This window comes from Lolium rigidum, chromosome 6, assembly GCF_022539505.1.
Source record: "Lolium rigidum isolate FL_2022 chromosome 6, APGP_CSIRO_Lrig_0.1, whole genome shotgun sequence".
NCBI classification, from domain to species: domain Eukaryota; kingdom Viridiplantae; phylum Streptophyta; class Magnoliopsida; order Poales; family Poaceae; genus Lolium; species Lolium rigidum.
This window is the reverse complement of record NC_061513.1, coordinates 268,820,323-268,835,926: the sequence shown is the minus strand read 5'-3', so window position 1 is coordinate 268,835,926 and position 15,604 is coordinate 268,820,323. Positions and strand designations below refer to the sequence as shown.

The 15,604-nt window shown below is 42.3% G+C and overlaps 1 protein-coding gene across 2 annotated transcripts in view; it reads right to left on the bottom strand.

The window, feature by feature from the left end:
• Positions 1-241: 241 nt before the first annotated feature.
• Positions 242-15,604, bottom strand: part of LOC124660853 (serine/threonine-protein kinase ATM) — a 41,996-nt gene continuing 26,633 nt past the window's right edge. For both annotated transcript variants that reach the window (XM_047198688.1, XM_047198689.1), the window contains 32 exons: positions 15,314-15,361; positions 14,034-14,138; positions 13,837-13,923; positions 13,197-13,499; positions 13,007-13,119; positions 12,217-12,283; positions 12,058-12,132; positions 11,851-11,973; positions 11,563-11,727; positions 11,378-11,479; positions 8,005-8,156; positions 7,694-7,895; positions 7,571-7,618; positions 7,398-7,481; positions 6,957-7,040; positions 6,453-6,533; positions 6,278-6,367; positions 6,132-6,194; positions 3,888-4,028; positions 3,732-3,788; positions 3,577-3,642; positions 3,217-3,311; positions 3,014-3,122; positions 2,135-2,224; positions 1,961-2,040; positions 1,786-1,864; positions 1,655-1,701; positions 1,436-1,535; positions 1,219-1,350; positions 952-1,086; positions 796-861; positions 242-516 (listed from right to left, as the gene is read on the bottom strand). In XM_047198688.1, the coding sequence (XP_047054644.1) occupies positions 298-516; positions 796-861; positions 952-1,086; positions 1,219-1,350; positions 1,436-1,535; positions 1,655-1,701; positions 1,786-1,864; positions 1,961-2,040; positions 2,135-2,224; positions 3,014-3,122; positions 3,217-3,311; positions 3,577-3,642; positions 3,732-3,788; positions 3,888-4,028; positions 6,132-6,194; positions 6,278-6,367; positions 6,453-6,533; positions 6,957-7,040; positions 7,398-7,481; positions 7,571-7,618; positions 7,694-7,895; positions 8,005-8,156; positions 11,378-11,479; positions 11,563-11,727; positions 11,851-11,973; positions 12,058-12,132; positions 12,217-12,283; positions 13,007-13,119; positions 13,197-13,499; positions 13,837-13,923; positions 14,034-14,138; positions 15,314-15,361 (3,408 nt within the window). In that variant the 3' untranslated portion in view covers positions 242-297. The remainder of the gene's footprint in view (positions 517-795; positions 862-951; positions 1,087-1,218; positions 1,351-1,435; positions 1,536-1,654; positions 1,702-1,785; positions 1,865-1,960; positions 2,041-2,134; positions 2,225-3,013; positions 3,123-3,216; positions 3,312-3,576; positions 3,643-3,731; positions 3,789-3,887; positions 4,029-6,131; positions 6,195-6,277; positions 6,368-6,452; positions 6,534-6,956; positions 7,041-7,397; positions 7,482-7,570; positions 7,619-7,693; positions 7,896-8,004; positions 8,157-11,377; positions 11,480-11,562; positions 11,728-11,850; positions 11,974-12,057; positions 12,133-12,216; positions 12,284-13,006; positions 13,120-13,196; positions 13,500-13,836; positions 13,924-14,033; positions 14,139-15,313; positions 15,362-15,604) is intronic.

Here is a 15,604-nt window from a genome sequence, read left to right as displayed (position 1 = left end):
AAGCCAAAAAAAATCAGTGTGGTACAAAATGCCATCCCTCCCACTGCAAGTCTGCAACCTTACCAGATCCGCAAGAGGCGCACACAAACCCAGCGTAAAGGTCCTTTTATATACAATCAAGGATACAACTGTACAATGATCATATGAACACCTAAAACTACAAAGTACAAACACATGTTTGATGTAACCTTTGCACACAAAAACAGGCGCAAGGTTCTCAAAGTAAAAGCTTCAGTGGCAGTCACAAAATTGCTTTTACTTGGGTTCACAAATTTCCATCAATTTTCCTTGCGTATTTTACAACCAAGGTCCCCACCCTGGAAACATTTGGCACAGCCGGTCAAGGTCTACCGCATCCTGTATGAGCTGTCTGACCTGTCCCTCTACACTTCTCATTTCACCATCCTCGTAACCATCCAACTTCTGTTTGACACGGAGTATAGCACGAGCAGCATCTTTGTTCCCCTCGTATGCCTCTTGGGAGTCATCCAGGCACGAGTCGGTGTAATCAGTTTCCTGAAAATCAAATATTACTTCAATGGTTTGCACCATGACTTGAGAATTCTGAATCTTTCAAAGGGAAACTAAGAGAAAAACAAAGAGCAGACATATGGATGATATAGTGGCTTTATCACTGATATATGCAACAGTACCGGTGCTGCAAGCAGCAGTTGAACATAGTGAATATTTATTCCACATAACTTTTGTAATGAAAAGGCCTTCTAGAAACACTCATGTAACCCAAAAAAATAAGTACGTCTTATAAGTTTGAGTCAAAAGAAAACTTTTGGTTACCTTTTGACGCTGTAAAGCTTTCAGTGGCGAAAGGGCCCATTTATAAAGAGGATCGTGGATGAAGACCTGGCATATTAGATCAATTATCAGGATAAACTGTAATGCCAACCTGCCTGACGAATTTATGAAAAAATAAACTTTTGGCAACAGACATACTTCAATAATGGTGAGCAATGCCTCTTTATTTTCCCTCATAACAGAAAGAGTTTTCTCACAGCATCTTCTAAATACGCCTTCAACGCCAGTAACACCCATGCCGTCTATGATGTCCCTTGTCAGCCGAAATGGAACCTTTAAGTACAAATAGAAACTTACTTCAGATAGACATTTATAGTTGGTTTTACGAATATAGTAGGCCTCATGAAGGAAAATAGTAGCGAAAAATGCTCACTAAGAGAATACAAGGATGGTTAGAATACATACCCGTTCAGGTGTTTTAAGCATGAGACCTTGTTCAAATGCAACACCAAGATCAATGTGCACAACCTCGGCTGTGTCTTGATCAAGGAGAACATTCATGGAATGACGATCTCCAAGCCCAACAATATATCCTACCTGAACCCACAAAGTTAATAACATAGCTTTCCCCAGTAGTGGATATAGACCAAGACAAATGACTTCAGTAATATGTCACTATTACCATTGAGCTTGCTGCCACACTTCTTGTGTATGCAAGTCTGCTTTGGAACCAGTCTGCAGGCTGCAAGAATCTCTCAAGAAAGAAGTGGTGCATCACAGGCCTGGTCATTGCAGGACAAGGAAAAATGTGAGCAAAACAAGCAACTTTACACCTTCTGCATGTTCCAATCTGTCTACATATTGGTCTATTATTAACTGAAAATAAGCGAGAACAAAAAACCTTGAGTTGTTGCAGATTCTGAGAAACGCCTTCCTTTTGTCTTTCTCCTACAAAACATAAATGCTTTAGAAAGGACGGCAATCACCATATATTAGAGTATGGAAAAGTGAAAGCTCCTTATGTGAACATACGGTTGCCAGGTGCTCTCTGCATTGAAAAAATGTCCAGTCTCCAGTTCCATATCGTCCATGCGCTCCACCAGTTCTAGTGCTGTCCAAACCAATGAAGACACATTTCATTAATATAAAGCATTCTCAATTTGGAACTTATTATATATATAATTACCAGAATCATGTATGGAATTACCTTCCTAAGAGATAGTCACCAAGTGGAACAGTCCCATTTACCCATTCAACAACACCAGCACTTGGGGTGAAAGGAACAACCTAAATTTGAGAAAGTAGTTATATTAGCAATAAGTTGCAAAAATTGGCATGGAGAAAAAGAACTGAAATGCAAATTTATGGCATTCACTGCTACCTTATATGTGCGTATTCTCAATCTCCTTTCAGAAGTATCTCTGTGATTTTGCAAGAACATGTTTACCAAACTGAAAAATTGCTCCATTACCTGAAAGTTACACAAGACAGCATTTCTCAGGCTCCAGGTAGCATTGAGGTGTATTATGATATTCTCGTATGGTTGAACACTTTTGGATAGGGGTGTTAGGCTATCTACTTTTTCTGTAATCACATTGCAAATGCATGTTTGATTGTATCCTAAAAGATATGAAAGCAATGTGAGAGGATAATCACTGGATAAAAGGTTTTTATCTGATTTTCAGTTTATTTACCCAAGACAATAGACTTTAAATCTTTACAAATATGAACAAGACAACAACCACGAGCCGAGTCTCGTTTGTCCCATCTTGCAGAAAATAGATTGTTGTATAATAGCAATGTACAGTTGATATTTTCCCCAATTCAACTCTGCTGGGGTCATCAGACAGTAATATTTCTACTGAACATTACCAGACATCACATTACATAACAGGGATAACCAACTGTAGCCAATGATTTAATGTTGTTAGATTTGTATTGTACAGCTGTTTAGACCTTTCTTTAATAGAGCTTCATGGGAATACACAAGTTAAGTTTCTAGCATGGTATCGAAGACCCCTTTTATGGTCGTAAGACATCTTCCTGCTACTGAAGTCAACATAATCAATGACCCTAGTGGTACACAAACTAGACGGACCTCAGTATATAATGATATGTAATGTTGATGTACACCATGATGAATGACAAATAGATAATTCACAGGCAGCAATAGCTTTCTCAGGAGTCAAGTACTCATCTAGTCTCAAACCTATACCAAAAAAGTTCTTGAACTTCTCATTAAAATGAAAAAAGAACATACAGCATCTTGTCGCAGGTCATCATTTCCAGATTTTGCAAGTTGGCGGTATTTATTACCGTCCGAGCCAATACATACAATAACTTTGGGAGCATTTATTCCGTTCATCACACTGTCATAGAGGAAGACTTCCAACAGTCAATAAAGATAGAAGAAATAGTAAATGCTCAGTAACAAACAATGTAGTAAACTAAAACCCAACTTACGTAATCGAATCCACTAGCCCACTGAAATGTGGAAAGGTGCCTTCTTCATACCGGCAATTAGGGTCAACTGGAATAGTAGCAGTCACAACGGGAACCTGATGACGCCAAACAAAGAAACCAAAAAACTGAGCAGTGAAATTTCCATAAATCATTTAAAACACTCATGGTTGGCTATCTACTTTTTATGTAGTCACATTGCAAATGCATGAAAGAATGCCCACCAACAAAGGTTATGAATCAAGAAAAATCAGGTCTATCAAGCACTACCACCAAGCAAAAAGCTGCTTAGTACCTAATCCTTTGGTTATTTTTTAGCTGGAAACAGCGAAAGGAATTTGTAAAAGTAAATTTCATAAGTACCTTTTCAAGTTCTAGCTGGCAAATGCTGCGGAACTCCCTGGGTAGTGAGATTTTTTTGTTGGTGTCCTGATAATCAGATGGATAAAAAGAATATGTTAACATGTAAAATGTATGTATACAAATCTTACAAGTCGCTATATGTATAGGCAACTAACCTCCTTCTTAGTCTCTAGTTCAGCTAACTTAATGTAGATCTCAACCATCTGTTTCATCTATAAGATGTGGGGATGAACATCACAAAGGTTATATTCCATGACCTCCTTCAGGGGTAAGAACATCACAATAAGAGTATGATTGTAAGAATGGCAAACCTGACGAATTAAAGCTCCATGAATAGAAGATAGCTCCTTCAATAAATTCTCAGCAGCAAGCTTCTTATCCATATCTACAACAAAAGAGCTTCTGCTCCTTTGCTTGTCTTTGACACGGTCACCATTTGCTAGAGCAAAAAGCTGGGGCCAAAGAATATCACAAACTTTAAAAAGCAACATACTGTTCCACTGGCCTGAAAGAATCTGAGATTAACTAAAATGTGCCGGAGTTGCTCCATACATGCTGGGATTCTCCAAAAAAAAAGTCAAGTTGGATCCAAGTGAGTGTACTGGACTGTGTGTTTTGGTACTTTCATGACAGTCTGGACATACTTAAGAGACCGTCTCCTAGTCATATGAAACCAATTGAACCATGCCTTATGGATTGACCTTGTTCTCCTTAGAGCATCTCCACCGGCAGCCCCGATAGCATTTTGGGGTCCGGCATCGAAAATGGCTCGCACCGGCGCGCCCCAAATAGCACCGGCGCCTAGAAGCGCCGGCAACCCCGTGCCAGCCCCTTCGCGAAGGGCGCAAATCGGGCGCGCCGGCGCCTCGCGAGACGAGCGCCTTGTCAGCGAGAGGACGCGGCGGTTCACATCTTCCAACCCTAGTCGCCATTGTCGCAGACGCCGCGCAAACAACCACCTCTCCCACGCACCCACCGAGGCCAGCGGCAACGCCGGCGGCATGCTCCGCTCGTTGCAGCTTAGCAACGACGAGGCGGATGTACTGTACTGACACGAGCCGCACGGCTGGCACGTCTCCAACGCCGGCTTCGCCGTGCCACCGTGGACCACAGACGCGAGCCCTCGCCAGGGAACAGCGGAACCTGCTGACGCCGGCGAGAGGAACCTGCCGGCCAACGCGCTCGACAGCCCGGCATGGCCGCGGCGATTCGAAGATGAGCACGCCGTCGAGCTCGCGCGGGCGGCCGGCCGCTCGAGCGGCCGCTTCAACAACGTCGCGGTCGTGCCACCAGGCACGGCCGCAATGTTGACGACACGTTGCGGCAGTATGGCTTCTGCCAGCGCGCCCGTAGCGACCCGCCGCACGTCCCATTGTACTTCCAGTAGGCGGAGTGCATGGCGCCAGTGGCACCGACTCTGCAGAGGGCGCCGGAAAGGACTACGACGTCCGGGAGCTCGCGCACCGGATCGTCAGCACCGCACGCACTCGGCTGCGCACCGGATCGTCAGCAGCCGGCGACCGCACGCGCTCCTTCCGGATGCGTCGTCATCCGCAACGGGGCGAGGCGCGCGTCCTCTGCTCCGGCCCGTCGGACGACGGGGTCAGGCCGCCGCCGCCGCCTCAAGGAGGAGGACGCCGCGGCCTTGTCACCACTTCCACCGGCGAAGAAGCAATGGTGGGAGATGGAGGCGGAGGCGCAGGCGGCCCTCCGTGGCGGCGACGACCCGGAGGAGTTCCCCGGCCAGAACTTCATCGTCGGCCGCTCCGTCGACGAGGACTACCGGCAGATCACGATGGACCCGCGGCAGGCGGCAGTGTGGTCCGCCAGGGACCACGTCGCCAACTTCGTCGACCTCGCCAGACCTTCCGAGCTGCCGGCGCCAAAGGAGAAGAAGAACGACGACGACTAGTCCTTCGGGCCATCTAGCGACGACGGCGACGACGGCAACGACCTCGACTTCAGCGCCTTCGACACACGGCGCCGCTAGATTTTTGTTTAGTTTTTTAGTTTAAAATCGAGTTACTTTTGTATAAATTTCGTATGAATTTCGTATGAATATCGTTTTCAAAATGTCTTAATAAGTTTGAATTTCTATCGGGGCTGTCGTATGGGGGCGCCGGTGTGGGAGCAGCATGCCCAAATAGAGGATGCTCTGTCGGCGCCCCCCATACAGCAGTGCCGGCGCCCCTGCCGGTGCCTATTTGGGGGCCGCCGGTGGAGATGCTCTTAGTACTTGTATATGAGCACTACAGTTCCATAAATACCAACGAACATCAAGTAATAGGTTTGCTTGAGAGTTTGGTGATCCAAAAATGTTTGGAAATGTTCGAATACCCCATTTGGGAGATCATGTTTGGTATTCGTATTAGTTGATACAGTACTGACCATGTTATACATAGGTTTACATGCATTCAGCATTCAGCTGACAAGATATTAGTTCACCAATCAATATATCATCGGTTCAAAGTTACAACAATAAGAGTGATGTAGAAACATGAAAATAGAATTCGATCATAATTCATCCAATACATAAAAAATTGCAACTTTAATACCTGAAATATTGTATGATATGGATGATCACTGGCCATTTTCTTCAAGAGAGAAGCCAATGCATTCTGCAAGGGAAAACAATGCTCTTACTTGACAGATTCATATTCATGTTTACCCATCATACAGAAGTTCTCAATGATGTGCATACCTGGAAGTTTGTTGACCCCTGAGCATCTTTTGAGCTCCCAAGTCTAGAAGCAATCTGATAGACCAATGGTATGAACTTGTAGGTTTGGACCTATCCAGCCATAAGGAAAATTCTTTTTATCATGAAACGGACAAATAGTACCAAAGGGAATCATGAAATGGAACTAACAGATGACCTCTTTGGTTGTTTTAATCATTGATTTCACAACTTGTTCCCTTGAAAAAAGACTAAACCACAGTGATACCAACCGGAAAACCTGAATATAAGATGTTGACCACTGACATAAGCAAACAGTATCCTTAAGAACAGAACGCAGAATTGAAGATAAACCATTTACAACACAAGATATATTGTCACCTAAACAACACGTGCATTCACAGTAAGATACAATTGTGGTAACACAGGCAGCGATTAGCAAATGGAGGCTTCACACTTAAGGAAAACAGTTTATAGTGGCAACCATATTATGACTGCAACGACAAGAATATTCCTAACAATGGCATATATATAACCGACAAAAAGAAATAGCAACATGATATTATGAGTTAGTACTCTATACTGATATAACCAGAAATGGCTGGCATTCTTTCATGGCCAGACGGAGTACATTTCAGCCATTAGACAAAGATGACAACTGCAAATAAAAAAAAACTGGGATCTTCAAACGGATATTGCATACCACTTGTAGGTCATATTTGCCACCAACAACTAGGGAACGTTGGTACCCCTGAAGTGCCAGACTCAAGAACCTGTCTCGGTCATCCTGGTAAAAAAGGTAAGTTTGCATATGTTCATTCAAACAGAGAGAAGTAATATTGTATGGAATGCATTGCATAACAATCAACAGGCCCAACTAACAAGGTAAAAATATATATGATGTGGGCTCCTATTTAACACTAATGAATAAGGGAGTGTATTTGGTGTCCATTTATGAAAATCACATGACACGCTGGTTCTCTCAAGAAATTTCATGCATGTAGACAGGGGCGAAGAGACAAACAGATACCATAGGAGCCGGGGTCATTTCCACTAATTTATGAGCTTAGCTCTGGTAAACAATGTACTTTCTTTAATATTTGCAAAAAAATTGGGTTCTCTTGGATAAATAGTATATGCACACCTGAATCTTTTGTGCTTCTTCAGTGTCAAGTGTAAGTTGCTTCTGCAACTCTTGGATTTTCGCAGTGTAATCAGTCTTCTCACCCTGAAAATTTGAAGACTTGGTATGAGTTGGCAAGATTAGAAGACAATGCATATCCAGTAACCCTCGAAAGTTTGCAGTTATCTACATGCCTTGGATGAACTTTTGAGTCTTTTCATCAGTGTCTCCAACTCCCTAGTCTGCATTAAATAGCAATTGGATTAAGATAAACACAGCTCAAAGTCAGACATCCATGGCACTGTCAACTTTGTTACCTTGTATTTCCTTAATCGCAGAGCTGCTTGCCATTCATTGGATGAAAGTCTTTCCTCATAGCTTTTGAACAAGTTATCTGTGTAATGTGCTAAATGGAAATATGTACGACACTGCCTGGACATGTACTTTTTGTCTGAGTTCTTGTGAAATTCAGTAAGATCTACAGAGTGTCTTAAGTAGTCTTCAATGATAGTTCTTGAGCTACAAAATATAATTATTAAGAATGTCCATGTTAATAAATATAGAAAGTAGAAAGAGTTATCAATTTGCAATAGAAATAAGATGTGAAGCATCGGATATAAAAGATTACTTGCTTGATCTTGTTTCAGCTAACCACTTGCCAACCAATCGGTAGACATCTGATATGTCTTTCTTATCAGTGTGGTTCTGCAGTATGTATTTACCAAGACCAATAGCCATATCATGCTGCCCCTGAGCTCTCAGCAGTTTAGCCTCTTCAAGCTGGAGATTGAATGTAGGATTATTAGAATATGATCTTCAATTGAGCACATAAAAACTAACATGCTGTCATGTTAATGCAAAAGAACATCAGAAAACATAGCAAGTAGGAAGGGTGGAGAAACAGGGGCCTTCGCAATAACACATGGCGCAACAGCGGCCTTCGCAGCCATTGGGCCAAGGACTGCAGGCAGCCCCAGAGAAACAGGGCATACTTGGCCCAAGCAGAGGAAGATGACGAGGAGCCTGCACTCCTCATAGTAAGTGCAGGTTTGCCCCACTTCTACCCCAGCCAAGATGGTGCAGCAAAGCAACGCTCCTTGCCCCAGCCGTGACACTGCAGCAAAGGGATGTTCCAGCTGCTGCCATGGTGGTACTATTGCAACATCGAAAACCTTATTGGAGAAGAACCAGTGTCTGGGCTCGCACCACACAACGTCGACTACGAGCTACACTTGTCCAGCACGGGGGAGACGTGCTCATTCGCAGAAGCTGAGCGCGACAAGGCATGGAAGGCAGCCATGCGTGAGGAAATTGAAACAGTGGAGAGAAACAACACACGGGAACTCGTCGATCTGCCACAAGGGCATCGACCAATAGGCCTCAAATGGGTCTATAAGTTGAAGGAAAACGAAGCCGCCAAAGTGATCAAATACAAAGCACGGTTGGTCGCTCGCGGCTTCGTCCAACAAGCTGGCGTAGATTTTGATGAAGTTCATGCTCAGGGTGCTTGCATGGAGTCAATCTGGTTGTTGCTTGCTCTTGCTGCCTAGGAGGGGTGGTCTGTCCACCACATGGTCATAAAATCAGCCTTTCTCATTGGAGAAAGGAAGGAGGTCTATGTGAAGCAGCCACACGGTTTCGTCGTCACTGGAGAAGAAAGAAAGTTTCTACAGCTGCGCAAGGCCCTCTATGGCCTATAGGAACGTGAAGCTCGACTACACACTCAAAGAAATGTGTTTCAACTTTCACTCAAAGAAATGTGTTTCAACTTTCAAGCAGAGTGAGCACAGCGCATCACCGGCAATGCAATCTTGCTCATTGGAGTATATGTGGATGATCTAATCATCACAGGTTTGTCTAAGGGAGCAATTGAGAGCTTCAAGGACAAGATGAAGAAAAAATTCCAAATGAGTGACCTTGGATTGTTGTCGTTCTATCTTGGAATTGAAGTCCAGCAGCTTGACGATGGCATCAGCCTATGTCAAGCATACATTCTTCAGCTGGGAGGAATGGAAGGATGCAATCCAGCACACACCCCAATGGAGGAGCGGCTCAAGCTGAGCCGTGAAAGTACAACAAGAGAGGTGTGTTAGAGCTATGCATCTACTAGCTCTCCCCCAGACTCTCTCTCTCTCTTAAGATATGAGCTTCACACTCACAGCTCTCTGTTTTGAGGTGCTTCACACACATGTACATACAGGGGTTCTACTAGTAGGAAGCTTTATTAGATATCTCAGTGGTACAAGCTTGCTTACATGGGAGGGGTGGTACCCCTATTTATACTTGTACATGACCCTTTAGATTGTTGCCTTCTAGAATACTCTACAAGCTCTAGATATTTCATACTACTCCTAAATATCTCACTCTAGAACATTCCTAGTTCTAGATTTCTCTCCACATACCCTGGATACTTCATGACTTAGCCTGCTCCTTCTACTAGCCAACTATATTGACAAGATTACTCCTAACAAGGTGGACACTGAAGTACTGGCAGACCGTTGGCAGCCTCCGCGACCTCGTCCACACCGGCATTTGCTGTTGGGTTCGTCAGCTGATTCATGGAACGACCCACAGAGGATGTGAAGAGAATTCTTCGCTACGTTGCAGCCTTGCAGGCATGACTCACTATGGTCTTCACTACCGGCCAAAGACAAAGGAGGCGAAGCTGATTGGTTGTTACAGTGACCTAGCCAACGACCTTGACACGAGGAAGAGCACGAGCGGCACTCTATTTTTCCTCAGCAACTACTTGGTGAGTTGGCAATCTCTCAAGCAGAGGGTGGTTGCTCAGTCTTCCTTGATGCAGCGTATGTTGCAGCCACAATTGCAGCAACTCAAGGAATTTAGTGCTTGGAGAACTTCAGGAAAGAAAACTGAGACATTTGAGCTAATGGTGGACAGCAAGTCTGCCCTGGCAATGGCATTAGCTAAAAACCCCATCTTCCATGAGCGCAGCAAACATATCGAGGCTGCTTGGAAGATGGAAGCATCCAGCTTCACCAACACTTCAGATCAGCCTGCTGACATTTTGATATAATCACTTGAGCGAGTAAAGTTTCAGGAGCTACGTGCTAGAATTGTCCAGATCAAGTCAAGGATGAAGGGCAAGGATTAGGGAGAGAATTGTGAGAGTAATCCTTGCTTAGGAGTTAAGCTAGTACTAGTAGGTGCTAGTATGTTCTAGCATGTTCTAGTACTAATACTATTCATATGTAAGCCTTAGGCAGTAGCAAACTCTGGTTAGCAGTAGAAAGCTGTAGAAACCCCTAGAAGGCTTTAGAAATTTAGCTGTTGTACCTAGATTGTCTCCTATAAATAGCACTATGCAATACAAGCCGTGGTAGCTTTTGGCAGCCACAACTAGATTACTTCCTACACACTACCTGTTAACTAACAAGGCTAACAGCAGCTTTGACGGTTCAGCTAAACAACGGCTGCAGTACTGAGAACTTTGAAATCATCTTATGTTCCACAATTGTCAGGACATAATAAATTTCCGTTTCTTGGAAACAAACATTGTATTGCCACAACAACTGCTTCCCTGCCTTTCCCAAGGTCAACAACGACCAACACAAGTACTGCAAAGGCTGCATCTTTCATGTACAACAGGTCGTTTAGAGTTACAACGTTGCACCACCGCAAAAGGCACACAACGACTAGTAGTGTATTTTTCTCATGGATTTATTTTCCCTGACATGATATATATTTTAGTCCTACCCAAAGACTAGGACTTAGAAATAATATCATGATCTACTTCGGTTTTCTAAAATTAGAAATTGGAAATTGATAATTCAATAGCACCTCTCACAAATGATCCGTGGTAGAATCCTGCTAAATGCTCATGGATTAAAATTTGCATAACAAATAAGCTAAACTGCTGAATTTCCTCTTTAATGATGCTGAAAGAACATAATGTTGTGTTCATGACATGGGAGTTGGGACAGCTCAAGTAATAGCGATATGGAATCAGCAGTAGGATAACTGAAATGTAAAATATGTACCTTTGACAGGAAATAATTATTTGGCATCGTTTGCTGATCTCTGTGACAGCAAAGTTCTTTGAGTTCATATAAAGAAGCCGCAGCCAAAGAAAACCTTAAACCCTGAATCCAAAAAAGTATCAGAATATACTCAGCAGACGAACACAAAATGTGGCCACAGTTAAAAGTAAAAAAAGTGAGACGACCTTCCGAAGTGCAGAAGCTGACTGAAATAGATGTTCTACGAGATGTTCTCCGCAACCTAAAATCTTAAGGAGGGCACGTCTGAATGCTAAAAAGGGTTCAAACAGATCAAGGTTACGCTCTGTTTGACACATGATGAAGTTCCACTCTTTATTCAACAACTCCAGCTGCCAAAAAAAGGGAAAGAAATGATTAGTCAACCAGGTAGATACATAAATAGATACAATACACAGATGGTTCCAAACTTGTTGTATGAAGTTGAATATACATGATGAGGAAAGTGTCAGAACCTGATTGCTCGCAGGAACAGCAGGCACTAGAGAGAACTCCTCGGTTCCAGCATAAGATTTTGGAGTTCGATTGAGACCAAGTTTCCAGCGCAGCTCCCAAACCACCGAAAGGTGATCTAGCATCTAAATATACAAAAAAAAAGTGGAGAATAACGTGCCTTAGAATAACCAAAAACATGAAGATCATCATAAGATCAGAAGGAGTACCTGTAATTTAAGAACGGTAGAGTGGATGTGTTTCGTGCTCTCCTTGCTAGCATTTGAGAGCGCCAACACAAGATCCTAAAAGATGACATAGTAAATTAGTTCCAGTCTCAGTAAACCCAATTGAGAGAAGTGGCCCGTAGATATCAATGTGAACACTACCATCTTGGAACGAGAAAGTTTCCCATGGAACTGCTCAAAATCACCATTTTCCAGGGCTCTTAGGCAACTGAAGCATGCAAAAAAAAAAAGGTTAACAATATATCAGAAGTACGGAGACAAGTTTCCAAAAGGTAAGGGCAAAATGGAGAATTGGAATTTTAGATTAACTTAGAGCTGTTTCAATAGAAGTCCATTTTGTACTGAAATTACATGTGTAATGTATTTTCACAACCCAGTATGCTTCTAGCATGCCACACAGGCATGGTCAACATGCCACCTAAACACTCGGCGCCACAATAAGCAGGTTTGGACCTTCACTTTCCCCCATTAGCAAGCTCGGGCAGATGTGCATTTTGAGAGTAGGAGGACAAAACTAAGTGGACATGGAAATTAAGGGGCCATGGGTAACCCTTAAATTGGAATTATTGTATCTGTCCAACAAAAATAGTACTCCCTCCGTCCCATGAAACATATCGGAGATTTGTTTAAATTTGGATGTATCTAGCCACTAAATAGTATCTAGATACATTCGAATTTTGACAAATCTCAGACAAGTTTCATGAAACAGAGGGAGTAAATGATACCCAGACCTGGCACACTTTCTGGAAGTCTGTGGAAGTTTATACCTAAAATTCAATTCCCCGAGAAGAAAAGGCATGATTTAACCTAGCTGATCATTAAGTGGTCTAAAATGCAATTTACTCCATTGCTAATCATGCCACTTGTTGAAAAATCTAGGAACGTGTAATACATATTGATATGCAAGCAAGAATAAATGGAGAATATTAACCTGTGCAAACTTTCATTGAAAAGACAGTAATTGCGGGAGCGGCTTGAAGCCTGAGAAGAATATGGAACAAAAAAGGAAAAATCCCAGTTTCCTGCCCTCCAAGCAGCTTCGTACTGCAAAATAGATAGTCAAACAAAAGTACCCAAAAATCTAGCAATAACTGTGATTATCTGGAATATGCAACACAAACTTGTATGTCAATAAACTCTGAATCCTGTTGAAGGCACGCATTTTGGTTGGTTAACCCTTGGTTGTAGAAATCAAGCACATGACTACATCCAGTTTTCTGCAAGGACCTCATCAGACCTTTGTGCGTTTTCCAGTTCAGTATCTTATCTTCTGCTTTAGAAGACACATCAGATGACTTAGGCAGCACTGTCCCAGCAAAATCCCCAAGGTTCTCCTTTGGTGTTGATCTTACAAGTAAATCATAATACTCAAGAGCACTGCTCCAGTCACCCTCATGCTCATATCTGATGATTTGCGAAGTTATCTGCTCAAGATACAGCAAAAACAAGAAGCAATCTAAGATGCAGAACATTCCAGCCCTTAACAGCGAATCTGTCACATCTAAAATAATAAATCTGATGCAAAATTTTGCAACAATGATTGTTTAATTAACTTGGAAGTTACACCTATAACAGATTATATCCCACATGGTGATGGATAGAGATTATTCCCTTACTATTTTACGCCATGTATCAAGTTCAAGCAGAGAGGCGACAGTAAAATGCCATTTGAAGAACAGACGAAGTTCATAGATACAATAAGAACATGCCCAAAATAATAAATAATAAATAATAAATACAAATAAAATTTGTGTCAATAACCTCGTTGGCCAGTGTAATTCCATAAATGCTGTCCGGCTCATTTATGTGAGTAAATGCAGCAACCAATAGACCAATATGCGATGGCAACTGGAAAGTAAAAGAGACATAAGTTGGCACAACTGAAGACATAACAACAGAGCTAAAAAGGCACACACGAGATGTGAAGCAACCACTGAGAAAATGCAATGTGGACTGACCGACTCTTGCTGTGAAAAATCTGGAGGTCCAAGTGCCAGTTGATTGAATTGTTCCTCACACCAAAGTTCAACATACATAAGCGTAGCAAAGTCACATGAGCAACGCTACATATCGAATAGAAAGCACAATCGTTACCATCAAAGAAAAAAGGCGGACTTGAGGCACCAAATCAATTAATCATAAAAGGTGCAAGGTGAAAAAATTGCATGCAGAAGAAACATTTGGAGCAGGAAGAGTGTCCATGGCCAAGAAATATTCATGGTTGCTGGACCAAGTTACTTATTTTGTTAGATAGCACTACGAGTGACAGTATATAATGGGAACAAGATTGCAGACAGTACTGTAAGGAAATATGCACCTTGTATTTCCTGGAAGCCAAGGGCCATCATAAATATACAAAGTAAAGGTGGAAACAGGAAATATACACAAAAACCCTGAAGAATAGGACATCCTATACAGGAAACTAATATAAATCTCTAACAAATGCCACTACAGGGTAAAAAATGTGCACCCTGGTAATCTTGAAATGACCCAGAATCCATGCAAAACAGCAGATTGATCCTACTACTCCATCCACGCCATGGATTATTAGTCTAACGACTAGACTAGTCGTGCGACTAGTATATGAGTCCTAACTTGACTGTCGACTGCTTGTTCGACTCAACTAGTGAGTCGAGCGGTTAAGCGACTAGTCGTGTACTAGTCTAGACTAGTCGTGGTATTCGAGTCGATCGACTCAATTTGGGATGGATTACTGTCTACAGGCATCGGTGGAAATTAAGAATGAAATCCACAACTTCTTAAATACAAGGAAGTTTAGAGCTATGTAGCAATATTTAGACGTGGAGGATGAAGCTGAAGTTCAAAGACACTGTTTCATTATTTAGACAAGATAATTTGAGGCCTATGCCATGAACTTCTAGGTTCTAGCATTGTTATGTTATGTACCTTGTATTCAACTTATGTCTATTTAGTTACTAAATCTCCTATCTGGTTGCTATATACGATAGTATTTTGTACTAGCTACTGCTGAAGTACATGTCGACTCGGCTTGACTCCTCAACTCGAATCCTTGATCCACGTTCCTTTTTGCCATATCAAGCCATGGGTTGAAACCAGAACAAGTATAGGGATTCTAGCTAAACATATTTTGAATGGAAGGTAACTAGACATCTAGAGAACTATAATATCAAGACTGGCAAATGAATAATGAAACAAAGGACATAATGACTCATGTGCATAAAATATATTGTAATTGCTGAAAAGTTACTACACTTACCTTAGCAGCTCTGGCAGCTACAAGATAATCAACTGAAAGCCAGTACACCTGGAGAATTAATGACACGTTAGGAAAGGGATAGCAGCTGTAGACATTCTCCCTAGCTATAAGCAATGCACTAAAACATCTGCAATATACCGATGTGAGAAGTTCCCATATGCCAACTACACAAGAACATAGAAGCATGGAAGAAAAGAGGGCCAATACAAAGGAATTTCAAATCTTTGAAAATGCTACTGCTAGCTTCCAATGTTTGAAACTTATGGTTTCGAAAGACATGCTCCTGCAGGA